General features: G+C 43.4%; 1 protein-coding gene and 1 non-coding gene across 2 annotated transcripts in view; one reads left to right on the forward strand and one right to left on the reverse strand.

The window, feature by feature from the left end:
- herc3 (HECT and RLD domain containing E3 ubiquitin protein ligase 3) overlaps nt 1–24,444 on the forward strand; it is a 38,202-nt gene that overhangs the window by 3,470 nt on the left and 10,288 nt on the right. The window contains exons 3-22 of the mRNA XM_090210344.1: nt 1,758–1,917; nt 2,616–2,692; nt 2,839–3,060; nt 3,311–3,402; nt 3,707–3,837; nt 4,037–4,200; nt 5,087–5,160; nt 6,238–6,362; nt 6,612–6,671; nt 8,127–8,238; nt 10,473–10,662; nt 13,724–13,887; nt 14,271–14,384; nt 14,808–14,831; nt 14,923–15,012; nt 15,418–15,588; nt 15,869–16,012; nt 18,177–18,343; nt 23,080–23,146; nt 23,357–23,439. Coding sequence (XP_090066470.1) covers nt 1,758–1,917; nt 2,616–2,692; nt 2,839–3,060; nt 3,311–3,402; nt 3,707–3,837; nt 4,037–4,200; nt 5,087–5,160; nt 6,238–6,362; nt 6,612–6,671; nt 8,127–8,238; nt 10,473–10,662; nt 13,724–13,887; nt 14,271–14,384; nt 14,808–14,831; nt 14,923–15,012; nt 15,418–15,588; nt 15,869–16,012; nt 18,177–18,343; nt 23,080–23,146; nt 23,357–23,439 — 2,431 coding nt within the window. The remainder of the gene's footprint in view (nt 1–1,757; nt 1,918–2,615; nt 2,693–2,838; nt 3,061–3,310; nt 3,403–3,706; nt 3,838–4,036; nt 4,201–5,086; nt 5,161–6,237; nt 6,363–6,611; nt 6,672–8,126; nt 8,239–10,472; nt 10,663–13,723; nt 13,888–14,270; nt 14,385–14,807; nt 14,832–14,922; nt 15,013–15,417; nt 15,589–15,868; nt 16,013–18,176; nt 18,344–23,079; nt 23,147–23,356; nt 23,440–24,444) is intronic.
- Nucleotides 15,110–15,183, reverse strand: trnaa-ugc (transfer RNA alanine (anticodon UGC)). Its single transcript has one exon. It is a non-coding gene; the product is annotated as a tRNA-Ala (tRNA).

Raw genomic sequence — 24,444 nt, forward strand, 5'->3', positions numbered from 1 at the left:
CAACTGAAGATTCCCAGTTTTTAAGGTTTCAATGTTAAACGGAGCCAATCTGTTATTTTGTAAATAATCCATTATCGAAACAAGAAAAAAAATCCTTATTTTACCAGGTAAATTGACTGAGAACACATTCTCATTTACAGCAACGACTTGGGGAACAGTTACCGGGAGATGAATGAGCCAATTGGAAGCAGGGGATGATTAGGTGGCCATGAAGGTATGAGGGCCAGATTGGGAATTTAGCCAGGACACCAGGGTTAACACCCCTACTCTTACGATAAATGCCATGGGATCTTTAGTGACCACAGAGAGTCAGGACACCCCTTTTAACATTCCACCCGAAAGACGGCACCCTACACAGTGCAATATCCCCAATCACTGCCCTGGGACATTAGGATATTTTGGGGGGGACCAGAGGAAAGAGTGCCTCTTACTGGCCCTCCAACACCACTTCCAGCAGCATCTGGTCTCCCAACCAGGACCAACCCTGCTTAACTGCTTGGCTTCAGAGGCAAGCCAGCAGTGAGATGCAGGGTGGTGTGCTGCTGGCATATAAGACTGAGACTCAATGCCCTATAATAGTATATTTCTGATACACAGGTAGTTTGTATGACGCTGCAGTACAATACTGTATGCTGTGAAATATCTTTCTCCTTTCATCTTATGAGTGGTTTCTACTGTGCTGTGCGTGCCTGCATTCCTATGAAGCTGCTGCTCACAGCTATATCGCATGCAAACCACCACCACTACCACCCAACCACTCTCTAGGCTACATGGTCGGCCACACAGATTTGTGTACAGGAACTGAGGCACGGCAGGAGGAGACTTGTTGGGATGCATTATTTAGTCATCACACACGTGTTCTTGACTTCCAATTCTCAGGCGATATTTAACTATAATTATATCTGCTAAAGTGCTGAGGTAAAATGTATAATGTTAAGGTACATCATTTTTAAGATACAAATTAAATAATTGAATTTGAAAGCAAAGCAGTCTGATGAAACCTATAGGCCTAATGCTGAAACATATTGTTTTTTAAAATAATAAATAAGTACTTTTCTCCAAGAGTGATTGAAAATATTAAGAAATGACTGACATTAACCCCTGTTTATTTTGCATTAATTTCTTCCTAACATGCCTTCATGATAAGTGAAAATGAAATGTGGAGCTAGATAGTTAGAAAGTACTGGGACATTCCAGAAGATGGTTGGTCAGATAGTGTATCCACACTAAATACTTGAAGTGGGTTTGGTCTCTATGGCTTCCAGACAAAGGCCTAGCATAACCTTCCAGAATGCTCAGACTAGAAGATACATTGAGAAAAGACACTTCCTTTTCTCATCCACAGTATAGTCTAAGATGCACCAGTCCTAAAACTGGTACAGGTGTAAGATCTTAATTTGACCAGTTTCTCACAGCAGGAAAATAATCCTGCAGCAACCAGAAATGTGAATTATTGTGTGGGTTATAATTAATGGCTGTTTTTGTAGTGGTTGATACATTTTTGAGGGCAAATAAAGTCAGAAATTATAAACTTTAGAAGCCTTTTTTAATCCTTGAATAGACTACACGTTTGTGTTTCCTGCTATGCAGGACATTTCCTGAAACAACCGGGTGATCAAATTAAGATTGTGCATTTGTAGATGTGGATCGTTCATTCTAAATACTAGTCTTTCTAGAGAGCCTGGCTAAAGTCTGTCATACCCTCGCCTCCTTCCCCACTCCTCCCTCCCCCTTCGTCCCTCCTCCTTACCCTCTAGAACTGGTGGTGGCCCTGGACACCCAGAAGATAGGGGTGGTATCGTGCGGCCAGGCCCACTCCATGGCGCTGAATGAGCAGGGCCAGGTGTTTGCCTGGGGGGCCGGTGGAGGGGGTCAGCTGGGACTGGGGACCGCTGAGGAGACCGTCCCAATCCCCAGGTGACCCAGCATGCTAGAACATACATTATTGAAGCTTTGCTGAGGAATAGCCTACTGGAAGAGGTACATGAAAACCAATGGAATTGTGAGAACTGCATGTGATGGCTACGGGCATATACTTTTTTTAAACCAGACCCGCAACATAGCGAGACTTCCAGGAAGGCTTACGAAACATACCAGGTTGGGTTTGAGAAGTCAATGAGAGAAGTGAGAAATTGGTTAATTTTCTCGAAATCTAAATGCACAACCTGAGATGCTAGCCAATGTCTTCAGTAGTTAAACATGTTATCACTCAAACCTCGTGAAAATGCCAAACTGACGTTTTGATTTTCATCAAAAACAACTTTGTCGGAGGAGTGCCTTTGATTTGACGGCCTGCACATGCACAGTTCGGCGCTAGACGACCGTTCGACCCGATGACGGGTTTCTGCGCATGGGCTTAGCTAGCCAACGTCTCCATGACATCACCTACAGTGTCATCGGTGATTTCTATTTAAGAAGCAGTTTCTGCCCATCTTCATACTGTACTTTGCTGGGAGGGTTACAAAGGCTACAACACGTACGGTGTTCTAGATGTTGATTATACAGGGATTGTAAAGCTAACTGTACATTGCATGTAGTTGGTTAAAATCTGCCAAATACTGCATAGTTGTTCAGGCATTGGCCTCGCAACTCAATGCATCTCCTGTATTTCTCAGGCTGATCAAGAAGCTGTGCGAGCATCGCATCTCTCAAATAATGTGTGGCAACAAGCACTGCATCGCACTCTCTAAAGGTGAGAATGAAGCCAACAGCAACACATCACACTACCACTGATACTGTAGCGCTACACACCAAAGTTACATGCTTAACAGCTCATGCTAGGCTAATGCTAGGTTAATGCCAGGCTAATGCTAGGCTAACCCCTCTTTTCTCTCCCAGACGGTCAGCTGTTCACGTGGGGCCAGAACTCGAGCGGTCAGCTGGGTTTGGGGAAGGGAGAGCCCAGCACCTTGTCTCCCCAGCCCCTCAAGTCTCTGTCAGGGATCCCCCTGGCTCAGATCACCGCTGGGGGAGACCACAGCTTCGCCCTGTCCCTCTCCGGAGCTGTGTTTGGCTGGGGCAAGAACAGTGCCGGGCAGCTGGGGTTAAATGACAAACAGGGTAGGCTAACTAACTTATACGTCGATGAGACATACGTAGAGAGAAGTAATGCACCCCAATAGACTGATGAAGCCTGTTGGACTACAGACCCATTGCTATATGGGTCCAAATGCCCAATCGTTTCTCCGATTATGTGATTAAATGAATGATGGCTTGTAAGCAGTTTATAAGCAGACCTTCATATAAAGCAATGTGATGTTCTGAAGGTAACACGGAATATGTGCGCGTGTGTTTTATTTCCTTTCTACAGACCGGTCTGTCCCTTGCCACATCAAGTTCCTCAGATCCCAAAAAGTGGTTTATATCAGCTGTGGAGACGAGCATACAGCTGCCCTCACCAAGGTGAGGAACACAACTGTCCTCCTGCGTATCTGTCTGTTATGTGTTTATAGTCTTGTGATGAAGCTCTCATATAGTCTTCAGATGATGGTGGGTTTTGAGAAAGCACAGTACTGAAAAAGGACCTGCTGTCTCGTAAAACCTTTAATCCATGAACGTGTTCATGCCTTTGAAGAATTCTCATGTTTGTTTTGGAGGGTGAGGAATATGCATGTGGAATTGTATCGAGCTATGACAGACTGTCCTTCAGCATTCCTTCTCACATCCTTTATTGTAATTGAAGCCTCGCTCTGTGTTTGGTTGACAGGATGGGGGTTTGTTTACGTTTGGGGACGGCTCTCGTGGTCAACTGGGTCATGACTCCACCAACAACGAGCCTCTACCCAGACAGGTGCAGGAGCTGATGGGCAGCGAGGTTTCCCAGATTGCCTGTGGCAGGTACTGCACAACGTAGCCTGGTCAGCGTAGCATAACCTAGCAAAGCAAAGCATAGCCTAGCAAAGCATAGCTTAGTATAGCATAGCAGTATAATAGAGTACAGTACAGGTTTACATCAGTTAAGTTATGGTATGACTACTTGCCTTCTCTGTCCTAGATTCCTCATACTCTCTTTCTATCCTCTCCGTCTGGGTTTCAGACACCACACCCTGGCGTTTGTGCCTTCCTCCGGTCTGGTGTATGCTTTCGGGTGTAACACCAATGGTCAGCTGGGCACCGGGACACGAGGTGACATCAAAAGCCCACTTCCTGTCAAAAGCAGCCTCACAGGAAGGCTCACAGGAAGTCCTCGTCATATGTCAGGTAACTGGATGACTCCAGTTGGGAAGAAGAGAATGCAGGGAAATGAGGCAAGGCAGAATCAGGGAGCTGTTGCTTGAGGAAAATGTCCGGCCTGTTGTAGGAGCAAGTCAGAATAGACAAGAGAACGCATAGGACGTTAAATGGAACAGGCACACGAGAGCAAGGACTTGTTCAGATACATCCACAGCTTATTCAGTGATTCATATAATGTACTGTATATAAAACTATGACTGTAGGGAGGAAGATCACTAGATCACTATAATTCGCATATTAACCATGCGTATTAAAAGTCTATGAATGGGATAAATTCAATGTTCAAAGAATGAAATAGTATCAAAATAATCCCATGTGGTAAAATGTTTGACATTATTTCAGCACTGATTGATGGTCTTTGAGGCGGATTGCTTAGCTTGTATTGCTTTCCTGCCATCTAGTGGACTAAATCAAAATCTAGGGAGCTTCTCGGTGTAGGGCAGCGTTTCCCAAACTGGGGAACCCAGGGGGTGCACATTTAGTTCTTTGCCCTAGCACTACACAGCTGGTTCAAATAATCAACTCGTCATCAAGCTTTGGTTCTTTGAATCAGCTGTGTACTAGAGCAAAAACCAAAACATGCACCTTTTGGAGTTTGGAAAATGCTTGTGTAGGGCGAAGATGCCCCTAGACACTGATCTTGGATTAGCATTTTTCCCCCACTAATAGTTAAGATTAGAATTGGGGGGGGGGGGGGGGGGAGCTGATCCTCGATCTCTCTCAAGGGGAAACTTCACTCAGGAGCTATTTCCTATAAGCATAAACTGTTCCTGTAAGTCACCACAATGTTGTTGAGCTAGCCGATTTTTAAACCAACAGTCAGTAACTCTTCCCTCTCCTTTCCTCTTTCTAGGGCCTGATCATTATGCCATTACAAAAATCAACTGTGGAGGGGACCATAACTTCCTATTGTACTCAGATGAAAAGGTAAAGGACTTCACATAATCGTTTCTCAGCTTTTGGTCATTAACTGATGTAATAGTACAGGCACCGTATTCATAAAGCATCTCAGAATTGGAGTGATCTAGGATCAGTTTAGCCTTTTAGATCATAATGAATAAGATCACATGCACAGGGGGGCCCTGATCCTAGATCAGCTCTCTTACTCTGAGACGCTTTATGAGTACAGGCCCAGACATTGAATTGAAAGACATTCAATTTTCTCTTTCAGGGATGGGAAGAATATGCTTTAGACCAGGGTTCTCCACCCTGTTCCTGGAGAGCTACCCTCCTTTAGGTTGTTTATCCAACCCCAGTTGGAACTAACCTGGTTCAGCTTGTCAACCATTTCATTATTAGAATCAGGTGCACTAGATTAGGGTTTTAGTAAAAACCTACAGGACGGTAGCTCTTCAGGAACATGGTTAGAGAGCTCTGCTATAGACCTAGTAGTGAGGAAGGATGCTGATGTGTTTTCATTAAGTGAGCCAGTTCTAGTTTTCTGCCACTAAGTGGAGCTGTTGCTCCAGTTATTGACCAGCTAGAATGTCTGGATGGTCTCTGCTCTGGACAGAGAGATTTAAGACCAAGGCTATGTCCCAATTATTTGTCCTACCTCCCAGAATGTGCACCTGTTCACTTCCCTTCACTGGTTCAAAAGAAAAGACTGGTGTAATAAATATGGTGAAAACTCCCTCTAGCCGATGCCTCCACCAATCCAGTGCTTTTAGATTTGTGGGAAGTAGTGAATGAGATATTACTGTGATGCACCCCAAGTAGCCTACATCTGTCTACAACGGATATCCTCCTGTTGATTGCCAGGAATGTGACTTGATAACACCAACACACAGATAGATACTCTCTCTACAATGTACTTGGACCTCTCAGAGTATTTATTTTATCTGCAAGTGGGAAAGGGAATGAACCCAAAACACACGTCTCTGGATAGCCTTGTAATGTCTACAGTGGAAGCGCTATCGAGAATATCGTTGCTAAATGTAGTCGGGGACTAGCTGATGTGCTACGTTACCTTGACTCCCCCTGACCCCCTTCTCTCCTCTACAGAGTTCCACCCCTCCTGAAGACTTCCGCGTCACTAACATCAGTAGAAGCATCTCTTTGATTAATGATGCCAGTTTGAATACGTGGAGGATGAAACTCCTAGACAACACAGATTCCACTATCACCAAGTAAGTCAGTGATATGAGTTATTTGTGGATTCGATTTGTCTTGAAAATATTTTTTTGTGAGCAATTGTTTATCGTTTCCTATGCGGAGAATGACATTTCTTTTAGCAGGACGATGATCCTGTGGTGACCCTTTTTGGCTTCAGCAGCTGGAAGCTCTATACCACTTTGAAGACTGGTATCTGTTTGATCTTGTTTCAATTGATTGATATCATTTCCTGCATTTATGTCTTGGTCTCCCTCTGCTTTTAGTGACGTCATTCTCCTGCTGTCTTCAACCGCCTGTTGGAACGCCAGCTTCCTGGATGAGAGGTGAGCATTGATCGACAGCCTATCCTGTTCTTTCACCTGTTTGGAAGGAGACCACGAAAGGAAGCCATGAATATTGAGTCACACCCGGTGTCTCTCTCTTATGTCTTGTGGGAAAAGGCAGAGCGTTCACAGAGGACAAAATCATGTCCTTAATGTCCTTGTCCGACCAACACTCATTCCCATCATGTGCCTACAATTCAGAACTGCTGACCTTAGGGGAAGAGACTCCAGGGAAATACTCCTATCTAGACACACTGTACAGACACACAGAGATTCCATTAGAGATCCGTGCGGAGATAAAGTGCAGATGGCGTGTATGAGGGAGGGGTGGCCATTTTGTGCTGATTCTCCGCCAGATGCCTATCACTTCATGGGAACGACCCTAGTTCCGAGCCCATCAGCGTAATGGTGTCCTCTAGACTAGAGAAGACCAATAAGCACCTTACTGTATGTCCTGCTCTCTCTGCTAAAGCAGCCTGTCCTAAAAATCTACTGGATTTAACAGTTATATAAAACACTGGCAGGTTAAGCCATTAGCTCAACCGAGAGGGAGAGAAACTGACAATGTGTTGCTGGTAGTATGTTATGTTCCCAATCGCACATCTGTTATTGTTTGTAGAGGTCACTCATTTGTGATGGCATCATGTGGGCCGCCCAAGAACGTCTGCACGGTGTTCCTAAAACGAATTGTCTCAATTTGGACCCTTAGAGTATGAAACACACACACACGGCATGCCACAAAGCTGCCTGATTCTGGTGGGCACAGAAGCACTGTTCCCTAGCTAGCATAACGCCTCTCTACTTGTTAGTGCTTATCGTTCCGGTCGGAGTCTCTGTTTACCAAACAGTCACACAAAGCCAAATCTGGTTTATTATGGCTGAATTATTATTATTTTTTATCAATATCTGGAGGTTGTCTGTAAATAGTCGCTGTCCTTCATGCCTTTGAGTTTTCTGGGCTTTGTGGTGTTTCTCTCTCTCTCTCACACACAACACCCCTGGCAGAGTTCACAAGATAAAGCAGTGAATGTGGTTTGGAATGGGCTTAAATACATGGAGGCTCTGACTAGACTTAATATATGGTCCCTGTTCATCCCTAGGTCTGTGTGTGTGTGTGTTTTTGTTTAGGTCTTCGAGCTCTATACCCTGCAGTGAGCTCACACAACTGCCACGTGCCCAGAAGCTAGAGACTCTATCTAACCCAGAGGAACGTGTTGTGTGTTCTATTCATCAATGGTTCTACACAAATTCCTGGATTTAGTCCATCCGTTTATTTATATCTCTGCTGATGTGTTTTTAAAGGGATGTTCTTGTATTTTGAGCGGAACTTCCCTTTTAAGCGCCACAGTTAAAAGTGATGAAAAGTCTGGGTAGTTTATCATGGGTTTCTCTGTTTGGTAATTTTTTGGGGGGATTGGTCTTAAAGGCTATTTTGTTCTTTGTTTGTTCCCCCAGTGATGACAGCCATTTTAAGACCAACCCTAAAGTCCCTGGCATCGATCTCAACTCAGTCCGCCTGCTGTTTGAGACACTCAGTAAACCGCCCTTCGCCAGACTATTGGAGCAGGTAACGACTCTTGTGTACCATGTCTTATCCCAATACCTGAAAGCGGGACCCTCCCTATGCTCAAAAACCAGGGTATGCATAGTTAAAGTGGCCTCCTTCCATCATCTGTACTGATATGAAAACACAGTGAAAAGCAATATGAATGATGACCACTGGGTTTCAGGTCTTTGGTTCTTTCACATAGGAGCAGGTGAAAGAAAGAAGATGAGGAGAAAACACTTTAGGCACTAAAGGTACACTATGTAGAAATCGCTCAGCCATTTCCTGGTTTGTAAAATTCAAATAGTTTGCATGATTTTAGTTTACGTGACACAACAAGCAAGTATAGTGTAGGTAATCATTGTACCATCTAAACCGCTGTGAAATATATTTTCCATAACCACAAATATTGGTACACATAGATCTACCGCTTCTTAACTTGCTTACAATGACAGATCAATAACTCACATTTATATGTACATTTGGTTGGGTCGCCCAAAAAGTGACATATTGCAGCTTTAAAGATGGAATCTGCAGTAGGGGGAAGCAGCGCCACTGGCCACCCCACCACCGTGAGGAGCGTCGCGCTGCATGAGAAAAAAATAAGTACATGTGCTCTTCTATTGCGCGTGCAGTGATGTCTGATGGGAAAAAAACTGTTGTTTGCAGTAACTTGTAATATAGCAAACGGACGTGGCTGTTTCACCATTAAATATTCTAGATTTAATTGAGATGTACCCCAGGTTTTGACTATCCAGCTACTTGGTTCTATCCATCTACTCATAAACGTGTTATGGCTGAGGCCGGTAGATTTGAACTGAGCGAAATAATGGCATTTACAAATCCCCTTTACAGGGTCATTGTCATGGCAACCCTATCATACAGAGTCATGGTTTATGTTTTGACTCAAATGCAATATTTTAGTCCAAGGACACAAAGCCTTGTCTGTCTGTCAACATACTGACTCAGATCTCTAGCCACTTTAATAATTAAAAATTGAATGCAATAAACGTGTCACTTTAAACAATGGCACTTTATATAATATTTACATACCCTACATTACTCATCTCATATGTATATACTGTACTCTATACCATCTACTGCATCTTGTCTATGCCGTTCGGCCATTACTCATCCATATATTTGTATCTACATATTCTTATTCATTCCTTTACACTTGTGTGTACAAGGTAGTTGTTGTGAAATTGTTAGATTACTTGTTAGATATTACTGCACGGTCGGAACTAGAAGCACAAGCTTCAAAAGGGTTTTTCAGCTGTCCCATAGGAGAACCCTTTTTGGTTCCATGTAGATTCATTCATCTGTGAAAAGGGTTCTACATGGAACTCAAAAGGGTTATACCAGGAACCAAAAAGGGTTCTCCTATGGGGACAGCCAAAGAATCCTTTAAGGTTCTAGATGGCATCTTTTTTTTCTAGGAGTGTACGGCGTCTGTTAGACCTAGCCAGCAGCACTTTGGACTGAGCTATGTAGTAGAGTAAAATAGGGGTGTTCAGGGTACACCGCCCCCCTACGCTTTGTTTTGATGGCTGGAGAGTATCATAGGCCACAGCATTGAATTCCCATGCCACATATGAACTATGTCCCCCGTTGACTTCTGAAATGGTACAGCACACTTTACGCATCATCTCAGTAAGATCAACACATACTCTGCTGGGTTTTGATGGTTTCACGCAGAATGCCTACTGGACTGAGGTCATGAGGTTCAGAGCTAGCTAGCCCACTAATAATATGTTAGGGATTTTGGGGCTTCTCAATCTAACTTGATTTATTGTGTTCTATAAAGATCAGGCAGCATTAGCAACCAGCCAACCACAGGAGGCCTCTCCCAAAACATTTTCCTGTGATGTTTTTGTCCCTTTGCCGAGTCCAGCTAATCCTTTAGATTTTGTAAAAAGCTATCCTTGTTCCGACATAAAAAAAAAAAGATATATTGTATCATTTTGGTACAGTATTGCAATGTTGAAAATACATTTCTTAGTCAATATCAAGTATCTCAATTCTTCACCATCGGTCAGTCATAGTTTAAATTTATAAAACTTCAGGTACTCTACTTAACTCATATCATAATATACTAATTTAGTTACATCTGCATTAGCAAATGAAAATAACAAGCATTGTGATGTACAGTGAACCGGTTGTACGGACAGCTGTTAGGTGATATTTTGATGGATGATTTTAAAGTGATGTATCCATCTCTCTCTCCCTCCATCCATGTGTCTCTGTCCTGCCAGGCCACTAAGAGTTTTGAGAGCCTGCTGATCCCCCAGCTGCCCTGCTCTCCCCCTGACGTTGAGGCCATGAGGATCTACCTGATCCTGTCGGAGTGTCCCGCCCTGCACGACTCCAAGAACTACATCACCCTCACCATCCCCCTAGCCATGGCCATACTCCGCCTGGATGCCAACCCCAGCAAAGTGCTTGGTAGGGGGGCAACATAGTTGCATTTCAAGCACACACACATGCACAATCACATGTTAATGTACTATGTACATTGCATGCACACAGACACCCATACGTGCGCACGCACACACACATTGACGGGGCTGTGGTGCACCAGGTCGAGAGCTTCAAGTTCCTGTGTGTCTACATCACTAAGGATCTATCATGGTCCACACAAACCAACACAGTCGTGGCGGGGCACGACAACACCTCTTCCCCCTCAGGAGGCTGAAAAGATTTGGCATGGGCCCTTAGATTCTTAAAGTTTTTAGAGCTGCACCATTGAGAGCATCTTGACTGGCTGCATCACCACTTGCTATGGCAACTGCTTGGCATCTAGCCGCAAGGCGCTACAGAGGGTAGTGCGTATGGCCCTGTACATCACTGGGGCCGAGCTCCCTGCCATCCAGGACCTCTATACCAGGCGGTGTCAGAGGAAGGCCCTAAAAATTATTAAAGACTCCAGCCACCCAAGTCATAGCATGTTCTCTCTGCTATCGCAAGCGGTACCAATGCACCAAGTCTGGAACCAACAGGAACCTGAACTGCTTCTAATCCCCAAGCCATAAGACTGTTAAATAGTAATCAATAGCTACCTGGACTATCTGCATTGACCCTCCTTTGCACAAACTCTTGACTCATCACACATGCTGCTCTTGCTGTTTATCTATCCTGTGGCCTAGTCACTTTATCCCTACCTACAGTTGAAGTCGGAAGTTTACATACACTTAGGTTGGAGTCATTATTAAAACTAGTTTTTCAACCACTCCACAAATGTCTTGTTAACAAACTATAGATTTGGCAAGTTGATTAGGACATCTACTTTGTGCATGACACAAGTCATTTTTCCAACAATTGTTTACAGACAGATTATTTCACTTATAATTCACTGAATCACAATTCCAGTAGGTCAGAAGTTTACATTAAGTTGACTGTGCCTTTAAACAGCTTGGAAAATTCCAGAAAATTATGTCATGGCTTTAAAAGCTTCTGATAGGCTAATTGACAACATTTGAGTAAATTGGTGGTGTACCTGTGGATGTATTTCAAGGCCTACCTTCACACTCAGTGTCTCTTTGCTTGACATCATGGGACAAAATTGTAGACTTCCACAAGTCTGGTTCATCCTTGGGAGCAATTTCCAAACGCCTGAAGTTACCACGTTCATCTGTACAAACAATTGAATGCAAGTATAAACACCATGGGACCACGCAGCCGTCATACCGCTCAGGAAGGAGACGCATTCTGTCTCCTAGAGATGAACGTACTTTGGTGTGAAAAGTGCAAATCAATCACAGAACAACAGCAAAGGATCTTGTGAAGATGCTGGAGGAAACGGGTACAAAAGTATATATCCACAGTCAAATGAATCCTATATCGACATAACCTAAAAGGCCACTCAGCAAGGAAGAAGCCACTGCTTCAAAACCTCCATACAAATGGTTTGCAACTGCACATGGGGACAAAGATCGTACTTTTTGGAGAAATGTCCTCTGTTTGGCCATAATAACCATTGTTATGTTTGGAGGAAAATGGGGAGGCTTGCAAGCCGAAGAACACCATTCCAATCGTGAAGCATGGGGGTGGCAGCATCATGTTGTGGGGGTGCTTTGCTGCAGGAGGGACTGGTGCACTTCACAAAATAGATGGCTTTATGAGGGAGGAAGGAAGGAAAATGTTGTGGATATTTTGAAGCAACATCTCAAGACATCAGTCGGGAAGTTAAAGCTTGGTCGCAAATGGGTCTTCCAAATGGACAATGACCCCAAGCATACTTCCAAAGTTTTGGCAAAATGGCTTAAGGACAACAAAGCCTATAGAAACTTTGTGGGCAGAACTGAAGAAGCATGTGCGATCAAGGAGGCCTACAAACCTGACTCAGTTACACCAGCTCTGCCAGGAGGAATGGGCCAAAATTCACTCAACTTATTCACTCAACTTATTTAACCCAAGTTAAACAATTTAAAGGCAATGCTACCAAATGCTAATTGAGTGTATGTAAACTTCTGACCCACTGGGAATGTGATGAAAGAAATAAAAGCTGAAGTAAATAATTCTCTCTACTATTATTCTGACATTTCACATTCTTAAAATAAAGTGGTGATCCGAACTGACCTAAGACGGGGAATTTTTACTAGGATTAAATGTCAGGAATTGTGAAACTGAGTTTAAATGTATTTGGCTAAGGTATATGTAAACTTCCGACTTCAACTGTATATGTACATATCTACCTCAATTACCCTGTATCCCTGCACATCGACTCGGTACTGGTACCCTGTGTTTATAGCCAAGTTATCGTTACTCATTGTATATTTACTCCTGGGGTTATCTTTCTATTACTTTGTTATTTTATTTTTCTCTCTGCGTTGTTGGGAAGGGCTGTAAGTAAGCATTTCACTGTTAGTCCACACTTGTTGTTTACGAAGCATGCAGGCTCACCGGCGCACAGACAAATACCCTCATGCACACAAATGTGCTGAACAGTGTTTGATACTGTATACCCTGTACACCTCAGTCTACCACAAATACTCTCTCTCCATACTGCACAGTCAGTCCCAGGAAAATGGCAGTTATACAACTGTCATAATGGTATACACTTCATGTGTACAGTGCATCACATTGCACTTCTGTCATACTTTTAAATATGCAGTGTCACTGCAGGTTCCCTTTAAAAGATGCTGGAATGTGATGTGTTGTCTTGTTTTTTTGTATCCCATAGATAACTGGTGGTGTGTTATATTCTGGATCCCCATAGATAACTGGTGGTGTGTTATATTCTGGATCCCCATAGATAACTGGTGGTGTGTTATATTCTGGATCCCCGTAGATAACTGGTGGTGTGTTATATTCTGGATCCCCGTAGATAACTGGTGGTGTGTTATATTCTGGATCCCCGTAGATAACTGGTGGTGTGTTATATTCTGCATCCCCGTAGATAACTGGTGGTGTGTTATATTCTGGATCCCCGCAGATAACTGGTGGTGTGTTATATTCGGGATCCCCGCAGATAACTGGTGGTGTGTTATATTCTGGATCCCCGCAGATAACTGGTGGTGCCTGGTGGATGGCGGTGTGTTCTCCAGGCTGGTGGACATGTATAAGAGCATCGTGGTGTTCCTGTTAACTGGAGGAAAGGCCCTGCTCGTCCCTGTCTTCCTAGAAAACTACACCAGTGCCACGCTAAAGCTTCTAGAGAAACTTCATAAGGTAACATTTCCTGCTAATGATCATGGGGAAACTTCATTAGCTCATTCTTTACATAAAAGTTTCTCTAGATACTTCACAAGTTAAAGTTTTATACTAAGCTTGTGAAGAAACTTCAAGAGGTGTTATGATTCCCGTCCTTAAACAGGTCTACTGTGCGAATAGGAGCCTTAGGTTAGGAACACGAGTTGTCCTTTTTTTAAAGAATGTTGGTAATGCAAAAAATAAGTTTACAGAATTGTGGGAAAATATCAAGTATGCATGATATCCTTTTATATATAAATGTATCAAACCGCAAGAGACTTCCTGATATAAAATAAAGATAAACAATCATAATGATGGGTGTGTGTTCTGAGCAGGGCTGTTGTGCTGCTGTGTGTGTCCAGGTTAACCTGAAGGCCGGGCATGTGGAGTACAACCGCTTCTATATCCCTGACATCACCACCCTGGTGGACATCCAGGAAGACTACCTCAAGTGGTTTCTGAGTAAAGCAGAGATTGTGAGTACTGGAGATCTCTACGTCTCTCTCTCTCTTGTGACGATGTCGTCCTGTGGAATTTGGTGTGTGTGTGTGTGTGTCCAATTATCTAATTATCATCCTAATCCAATGGGATGCTACTCTCACAGACGAGCCCCCTAGCCCCAACCCCTCTCCCCTCCCTCTTTCTCCCTGCATAGTAGAATCTGTCGAACTGTGTAGGCCCTTTCTAGGAAGAGCACAGAGACTTTGTTGTCCCCACCCTCATATTTTCACCTTTGTGCCTTGTAGCTCTGGCCAATGTCTCAGTAAACTGGTATAGCTAAACAGCTATGCCCCTGCCACCAGCTGTCAATCTGAATACACTGTTATGATCCTCTACAATATAGTTTTCATGGGTAATTTGGACAAAACTGAGTTGATGATTATAATTTTGTTTTTCAGAAAATGAGAACACCAGCAGTACAGGTATACAGACTATTTTCTAGTCAAATGAGTGTAAATGCCACGTTATCTATATGCTCTTCAAACGATAACGTTTCTCTTTTCATCCATTCAGAGCTCAGTGACTTTATGTGCCTACCCGTTCATACTGAACGCCCAAGCCAAGACCACCATGCTGCAAACTGACGCTGAGCTACAGATGCAGGTAACAGCCAGGATGGGAAAATATATATGTACATTTTTACAGATGCTCTGGCACAGAGCGACTTATAGTAGTGAGTGCATACGTTTTCATTAGTAATAGTCCCTCGTGGGAATCGAACCCACAACCCTGGCATTGCAAGTGCCATGCTCTACCAACTGAGCCACACGGGACCGTTATATAAAAGTTTCCCACTGTTAACTCAAAGTTTGAAACTGATTTCTGTTGACATTTGCTGTGATAAAATAACTTGTTTTTATAGACAATGTAAGAATGAATCATGTCCCTTGGAGACCATTTAATTGCAATGGTCTTTTTTTAAACACTTGATGTAAAAAAAAAAAATAATAATAATAATTTCCATCTCTCCTACACATATTATTTCCCCTGTCTGTGACCTTTTCCAAGATGGCGGTGAGCGGGGCCAACATGCATAACGTTTTCATGCTGCTGACGCTGGAACCCCTCCTGGCGCGGAACCCCTTCCTGGTGCTCCACGTACGCAGGGACCACTTAGTGAGCGACGCGCTGAGAGAGCTCACCATCTACTCTGACGTCGACCTCAAGAAGCCCCTCAAGGTCTGAGTTCAGCACCTCTCAGGGTCACAAAGGTCATGTAGTGTGTCGTAAATAGACATGGAAAGATTTTTTTTAGGAGAGATCTTTGTAATCAAAGAGAAATAAGATAACACCACTAATCATCAATTGTTTGTCAACGGCTGCACACTGTTGTTAGTGCCACTTGAATTACAGGAACTAAGGCCATATCACTTGAAGATGAGAAAGTGATTGACAGAGTATTTGGGCTCAGTTAGTGCCACTTTAATTACAGGAACTAAGGCCCTCTCTCCCCCTCTAGGTGATCTTTGATGGGGAGGAGGCGGTGGATGCAGGGGGGGTAACCAAGGAGTTCTTCCTACTGCTGTTGAAGGAGCTGATGGACCCTGTGTACGGCATGTTCACCCAGTACACCCAGTCCAACCTGCTCTGGTTCTCTGATAAAGTGAGTCATGTACCACTCAGTGGAGGCTGCTGAGGGAAGGCTCATAATAATGGCTGGAACAGAGCAAATGGAATCGCATCAAACACAAGGAAACCATGTGTTTAATGTAGTTCATACCATTCCACATATTCGTCACCAGCCATTACCACGAGCCCGTCCTCCCCAATTAAGGTGCCACCAACCTCCTGTGTGACCGCTTCTACTTCACAACACTGTACAACTAACCACGATCTTACTGTACATATAGGGCTGATGGCATTCATAACATGATATAATAAAACCGTGAACCACTCACACTGCACAACACTGTAACACTAACAAATGTTGATAACTGAACATATCTAACTGTAATTATAAACTGGGTGGTTCGAGCCCTGAATGCTGATTGGCTGACAGCCGTGATATATCAGACCGTATACCACGGGTATGACTGAACATGTATTTTTACTGTTCTAATTACATTAGTAACCAGTTTATAATAGCAATAAGGCACCTCCGCGTTGCGTTGTGCATAAGAACAGCCCTTAGCCGTGGTATATTGGCCATATACCACAACCCGCCGAGGTGCCTTATTGCTTAAATATAGTGCTGATGTTACTCATAATTCTGTGTAAAAAAATAAAATGCTAAATAAAAAAACACTGTACTCGAAAAGGGACGTAGTATTAAATATTTCTTGCAAGTGCATTGGAGTATAGTACATGATTCAAGAGAAGTGTATTAAATGCCTTCACTGACCTTGGCAACGGTTGCTAGAGGAACAAAATAAAAAAGGGAAGTGTTGCAAGCGAACAGTGTAGTAGTCTATTGAATAACTGTTTTTTTATGTCTCCAGGTAAGAACACGTTCTCTTTTACAGTAATGACAATAAAACATCTCTAACCGTTAATGGGGTACTGTGACATCATAGAATTGGCTCTTTGTAGAAAACCAATGTTAGTCTGTCTGACATGCATCCTAATTGGCCCACTATTCCCTATATAGTGCTCTATGCCATTTGGGACACAGACCCTATCTATTGTATGAAGCAACACCAAGGTCATATTAGTAGTCAAATCCCTTCTACTCATGTTCTGGAAGCCAGCCAACCGCCTCAACATGTCAGAAGGGTCAATTTCATTATCTTCTAAATCTAAACAACATTATGCATTTTCAAAGCCAAAAAAGGTCACAAACAACGTTTCAAAATATTTCTAAATGCTCTGAATAGACACGGTTGGTCTTGGTTACCTGAGTGTTTAGCGGTGTCTCGTATCGTCTTTTGTCTGTATTTCAATGACCTTTGTTAACCCCCCGACCCAGGCTTGGCTGTGTGGCCTGGCCATTGTGCTGTAAGTTGGATACATTCTATTGTGTGAAGGGACATGCCACTAGGCCAGAAAGGTCATATTTGTTGTGGTTTGTTGAGGGTAGAAATAATTATTGTATTGAAATATGAACCGCTTATGTAATGAGAGCCGTCCTATCGGAGTGAGTTGGCGAAGGTCAGCGTTTTTCCAGGAAAAGGGACACCCATGCGAGGCAAGGCGACATCGGGAACGCTCACTCACGTATACAAAATAGCACCCTGGGTCGTGGGAATATTAATGAATGTCAAAACCCTTTGACACTCGCAATTGACAGTAGTGATTTGAAGGAGGAACTCAAACAGGTCTATAACAACAAAATGAAGCTGAATGGCCTCAGAATAGGTTTGTAGGGTTCATCAACAAGCTTTTGTTAGGAAGGCATAATAGGTCATTATTCATATGTAACTTGTAGTTTTAATCAGAAACACATGCGTAATGAATCAACAACAATTCTGAGTAGCCCAGTAATACATTTCCCAGTTGGTGAACATTATTGAATGAAGTGGTTGAATAAAAACAAATTAAATGTTGGTTTGGATTTAAAAACAGACCTTTGGTGGTATGCCAGCCTACATTTCCATCAAAAACAAGATGTACATCTCAATAGTTTCAAGTCCTTTTGTTTTTTACTCTCTTAATACTGATGAACCATTTCAGTAGGCTTCTCTTGTTTCTTCCACCTCCTGTATTTTCTGATCAGTGAGGAACGAGCAACAACAAGAGGACGCCTTTTAATACTATTGCTATGCACCCAACAATGCATCGCCTCTCTACTTAACTTCCTTGTTGTGTCGTCTCTCTCTGTTTCTGCCCAGTGTTTTGTGGAGTACAACTGGTTCAATCTGATAGGGATCATTTGTGGGCTGGCCATCTATAACAGCACCGTGGTGGACCTCCACTTCCCCCTGGTCCTTTACAAGAAGCTACTGGGCGTAGCACCCACTCTGGAGGACCTCAAGGAGCTGTCGCCCACAGAGGGCAGGTAATGTGAATTCATAGCCCAGCCACGAGGCCTCTAGGCTGGGATGGACTTGCATGCTAACTCCCAACTAGCCACATCTTGTTAAAAGTTCTACATGGAAAGTGAGTGTTCTTCATTCATTAAAAACGACTTAGTGTTGAACACAATCTTTCTACTGCCATTAGGTATATTGATTGTCCATGCTGTTTGTATAAATGTATTTTCGTCTTGGGTACGGAGAGATTTCATTCTGGGTTTATTTTTTAAATTCCCTGTTCCCTCCTTATTTGAACACGTTGTGTGAACTCAACATCTCTTCAGAAGGCAATAATTGAGTGTTGGGCTTAGGGTTGGGCAGCATCCAGATCTTCATAGCGTTCCTGTACCATACTAGGGTATATGGTATTACTGGCAGTGCACACTGTTTCTTTCCAAATGCACAAAACAAATTTAGGCAGCAGGGTTCTCGATCCAGGAGGAGATTGTTTGTCTCTGCTGTAATCGCTGTGTCAGCGATTTACAGCTGTGAGTCTTTCTGGGTAAGTCTAAGAGCTTTGCACACATGGATTGCACAATATTTGCACATTATTCTTTAAAAAATTCAAGCTCTGTCAAGTTGGTTGTTGATCATCGCTAGACAGCCATTTTCAAGTCTTGGCATAGACTTTCAAACCGATTTATGAGTAAAAACTGTGACTAGGCCACTCAGGAACATTCAATATCATCTTGGTAAGCAACTCTAGTGTATATTTGGTCTTGTGTTTTTAGGTTATTGTCCTGCTGAAAGGTGAATTAGTCTCCCAGTGTCTGTTGGAAAGCAGACTGAATCAGGTTTTCCTCTAGGATTTTTCCTGTGCTTAGCTTTATTCCGTTTCTTTTTATCCTAAACTCTCTAGTCCTTGCAGATAACAAGCATACCCATAACATGGTGCAGCCACCACCATGCTTAAAAATGTGGTACTCAGTGATGTGTTGTGTTAGATTTGCCACAAACATAGCACTTTGTATACAAGACATAAGGTTAATTTCTTTGCCACATTTTTTGCAGTATTACTTTAGTGCCTTTTTACAAACAGGATGCATGTTTTCTGCCCTGGATTCCTTTTCACTCTGTCATTTAGGTTAGTATTGTGGAATAACTACAATGTGGTTGATCCATCCTCAGGAGAAAACTATCACAGCCATTAAACTCTGTAACTCTTTTAGTCACCATTAGCCTCATGGTGAAATCCCTGTGCCGTTTCTTTCCTCTCCTGCAACTGAGTTAGGAAGGACGCCTGTATTTTTGTTGTGAATGGGTGTATTAATACACCATCCAAAGTGCAATTAATAACTTCACCATGCTCAAACATCTTTTTCTTTTTTCAATCTGGAAAACCTCTGGTGTTTGTGGTTGAATCTGTGTTTGAAATTCACTGCTTGACTGAGCAACCTTACAAACAATTGTATGTGTGGGGTACAGAGATGAGGTAGTCATTCAAAGATCACATTAAACACTAAGTGTGCAATAATAATAAGTTGCATGGACACGAGTCCATGCAACTTATTATGTGATTTGTCAAGCACATTTAGGCTTGCCATAACAAATGGGTTGGATACTTGTTGTCTCAAGATATTTCAGCTTTTAATTTTTTATTAATTTGTAAACATTTTTTTTAAAAATCCACTTTGGCGTTATTGTGTATAGGCAGTGACACAAAATCTCAATTATAATCAAATTTATATTCAGGCTGTAACACAAAAAAATGTGGAAAGAGTCTATGGGTGTGAATACTTTCTGAAGGCACTGTACTTACTGTACATAACCCAGCGGTTGGCCTAGGGTCTAATTGTCTGCAGATGGCCCGGACTTTGGTGCTGAAGCTTTTTATCCTTAGATTACCAGTCCGAGGGCTACAATTAGGGCAGTGCATCGGCCCTTGAGCGTGTCACAGTAAAAGACAGCTTTCTTTAAGGAGTTGGCTCGCTCGGGAGTGTTGGGCCACAAAACAACCCAGACGATGAATAGTGTCTTGTTGTTTTGTCATGGGTTGTGTTGCTTTCTTGGCTTGACTTTTGGGTACACTTAAGACCGAGGCAGTAGAGAGTCGACACAGCTGTGGGTTTTGAACTAAGTGGTGGTGAAGAAATGAAGAAGGAAGAGAAATGAATGACAGTTGGTTAGTCATTTGGGGTGTTTCTTTACTCTAGCATTTCTGTGTACTCCTAGTACTCTGAGTTGAAATAAGATATTTTTAAATGTATTTAACTAGGCAAGTCGGTTAAGAACAAATTCTTATTTACAATGACGGCCTACCCCGGCCAAACCCGGGCCAATTGTGCACCGCCCTATGGGACTCCCAATCACGGCTGGTTGTGATACAGCCTGGATTCGAAACAGGGTGTTTGTATTGACGCCTCTAGCACTGAGATGCAGTGCCTTAGACCGCTACACCACTCGGGAGCCCAAAGATAACTGGATATCAAATGCAGTTGAAGTCGGATGTTTACATACACTTAGGTTGGAGTCATTAAAACTTGTTTTTCAACAACTCCACATATTTCTTGTTAACAGACTATTGTTTTGGCAAGTCGGTTAGGACAGCTACTTTGTGCATGACACAAGTACATTTTTGTTTACAGACAGATTATTTCAATTCACTGTATCATAATTCCAGTGGGTCAGAAGTTTAAATACACTAAGTTGACTGTGCCTTTAAACAGCTTGGAAAATTCCAGAAAATTATGTCATGGCTTTAGAAGCTTCTAATTGGCTAATTGACATCATTTGAGTCATTTGGAGGTGTATCTGTGGATGTATTTCAAGGCCTACTTTAAAACTCAGTGCCTCTTTGCTTGATATCATGGGAAAATCAAAAGCCAAGACTGCTCCAAAACCGCCATAAAAAGACAGACTACGGTTTGCAACTGCACATGAGGACAAAGATCGTACTTTTTTTTGTCCTCTGGTCTGATGAATCAAAAATAGAACTGTTTGGCCATAATGACCATCGTTATGTTTGGAGGAAAAAGGGGGAGGATTGCAAGCTGAAGAACACCATCCCAACCTTGAAGCATGGGGGTGGCAGCATCATGTTGTGGGGGTGCTTTGCTGCAGGAGGGACTGGTGCACTTCACAAAATAGATGGCATCATGAGGCAGGAAAATGATGTGGATATATTGAAGCAACATCTCAAGACATCAGTCGGGAAGTTAAAGCTTGGTCGCAAATGGGTCTTCCAAATGGACAATGGTCCCAAGCATAATTCCAAAGTTGTGGCAAAATGTCTTAAGGACAACAAAGTCAAGGTATTGGAGTGGCCATCACAAAGCCCTGACCTCAATCCTATAGAACATTTGTGGGCAGAACTGAAAAAGTGTGCGCGAGCAAGGAGGCCTACAAACCTGACTCGTTTACACCAGCTCTGTCAGGAGGAATGTGCCAAAATTCACCCAACTTAATGTGGGAAGCTTGTGGAAGGCTACCCAAAATGTTTGACCCAAGTTAAACAATTTAAAGGCAATGCTACCAAATGCTAATTGAGTGTATGAAAACTTCTGACACACTGGGAATGTGATGAAAGAAATACAAGCTGAAGTAAATCATTCTCTCTACTATTGTTCTGACATTTCACATTCTTAAAATAAAGTGGTGATCCTAACTGACCTAAAACTGAATTTGTACTAGGATTAAATGTCAGGAATTGTGAAAAACTAAGTTTAAATGTATTTGGCTAAGGTGTATGTAAACTTCCGACTTCAACTGTACCTACTTCACAGACTACTGTAGTTCAGAGTACTTTGTGCAGAAAAACTCAACTCTACAACCCGTAAGAACACCACTCCAATACACAGCCCATACAAAGCAAGGCAGCATACTCCCATCCTCCCTCCAACTTCAACAGAATGTGAGACATCCCACTTGGCTGCCCTTTGGGTCTGGAGAGAACGAGGAGTTTATTTTCCCCTTGGCACCCTGTCCCTGGCTCTGTTACTCCATGCATGCTTCCTGTGTTGTGTTAGGGTTGGCTAGCTTCTCCCTAGCAAGCATAGCTTAGCGTAGTCCTCCTCCCACACTCTCCATCACTCACGGTCTGTTATTGTCTCCCAGCATTAACATAGCGTAGCCCCCATTCTCCATCACTGTCTATTATTAGCTCCTAGCGTTAGCATAGCATAGCCCATATTCTTCATCAGTGTCTATTAATGGCTACTAGCATTAGCGTAGCCCCCATTCTCAATCACTATCTATTAGCTGTTAGAATTAGCATAGCCGACATTCTCCATTACTGCCTATTATTAGCCGCTAGCGTTAGCGCTCAAACAGGCTAGCGCTACAGGAAGCCTTGTTGTTCCCTCTTCTGTTCTATCCTAGATAATCCAGGTGCTTTGGGGACAGAACACAGCTGGCCACCAGGGTAAGCGATAAAATGTGACGTTAGCGATGTCACTAAATGCTACTGAGGGCAGAGGCCTTAAAATGGAGAGTGTGTTATCCTCAGCTAGGTTAGGGAGAAAGTCTTTAGCGATGGCTGAGGCTTCCAGGGAGGGATGCTGTCCGTGTCAGTGATGAAAAGTGTGCTGGCTGAGTCTTTACCTCAAGACGCAGCTATGTGGGAGGAATTTTGATGAGGATGACATTGGTCTTCTATTTCTCTGTCTTGCGTTTCCCCTCTCTCTCGCTAGCCCTCGTCTCTTTGTTTTTCCACCATAGTGAGACAGAACTTACATTCTCTACGATCATGTGTTAGTGAATACGTCTCTCTTTCTCTCTCTAGGAGTTTACAACAGCTCCTGGACCATGAGGAAGATGATGTTGAGGAGACATTTTGTCTAAACTTTGCTGTAAGTCCTCACTGGGCCCCCCTGTTGTGAATTGTGCCAACTCTTGGAGATGTCTGAACCCCAAACAAAACATAAACCCACTCCCTCCTGAAACACTACGTCATTACCCATTTAAAAGATGACTGTACAGAAAGATCTTCACAGCATTCAGATGCCAAATCAGATTCTGCAGTAGAAATGGAATCTAACCCCCCACTGTGTCCATCCCAGATCACCAGAGAGTACTATGGTCTGACGGAAGTTAAGGAGCTTATCCCTGGAGGAGACCGCATCACTGTGGACAAGAACAACAGGTGGGGCCCCTTTATTTATATATATACACTTCTCCCAAAAAATAATGGGAACACTTAAACAACACAATGTAACTCTAAGTCAATCACACTTCTGTGAAATCAAACTGTCCACTTAGGAAGCAACACTGATTGACAATAAATTTCACATGCTGTTGTGCAAATGGAATAGACAACAGGTGGAAATTATAGGCAATTAGCAAGACACCCCCAATAAAGGAGTGGTTCTGCAGGGGGTGACCACAGACCACTTCTCAGTTCCTATGGTTCCTGGCTGATGCTGGCGGTGCTTTCACTCTAGTGGTAGCATGAGACTGAGTCTACAACCCACACAAGTGGCTCAGGTAGTGCAGCTCATCCAGGATGACACATCAATGCGAGCTGTGGCAAGAAGGATTGCTGTGTCTGTCAGCATAGTGTCCAGAGCATGGAGGCGCTACCAGGAGACAGGCCAGTACATCAGGAGACGTGGAGGAGGCCGTAGGAGGGCAACAACCCAGCAGCAGGACCGCTACCTCCGCCTTTGTGCAAGGAGGAGCACTGCCAGAGCCCTGCAAAATTACCTCCAGCAGGCCACAAATGTGCATGTGTCTGCTCAAACGGTCAGAAACAGACTCCATGAGGGTGGTATGAGGGCCCGACGTCCACAGGTGGGGGTTGTGCTTATACAGCCCAACACCGTGCAGGACGTTTGGCATTAGCCAGAAAACACCAAGATTGGCAAATTCGCCACTGGTGCCCTGTGCTCTTCACAGATGAAAGCAGGTTCACACTGAGCACGTGACAGACGTGACAGAGTCTGGAGACGCCGTGGAGAACGTTCTGCTGCCTGCAACATCCTCCAGCATGACTGGTTTGGCGGTGGGTCAGTCGTGGGGTGGCATTTCTTTGGGGGGCCGCACAGCCCTCCATGTGCTCGCCAGAGGTAGCCTGACTGCCATTAGGTACCGAGATGAGATCCTCAGACCCCTTGTGAGACCATATGCTGGTGCGGTTGGCCCTGGGTTC

This window comes from Oncorhynchus mykiss, chromosome 19 (assembly GCF_057628025.1).
Source record: "Oncorhynchus mykiss isolate SJ-2025 chromosome 19, ASM5762802v1, whole genome shotgun sequence".
Classification (NCBI taxonomy): domain Eukaryota; kingdom Metazoa; phylum Chordata; class Actinopteri; order Salmoniformes; family Salmonidae; genus Oncorhynchus; species Oncorhynchus mykiss.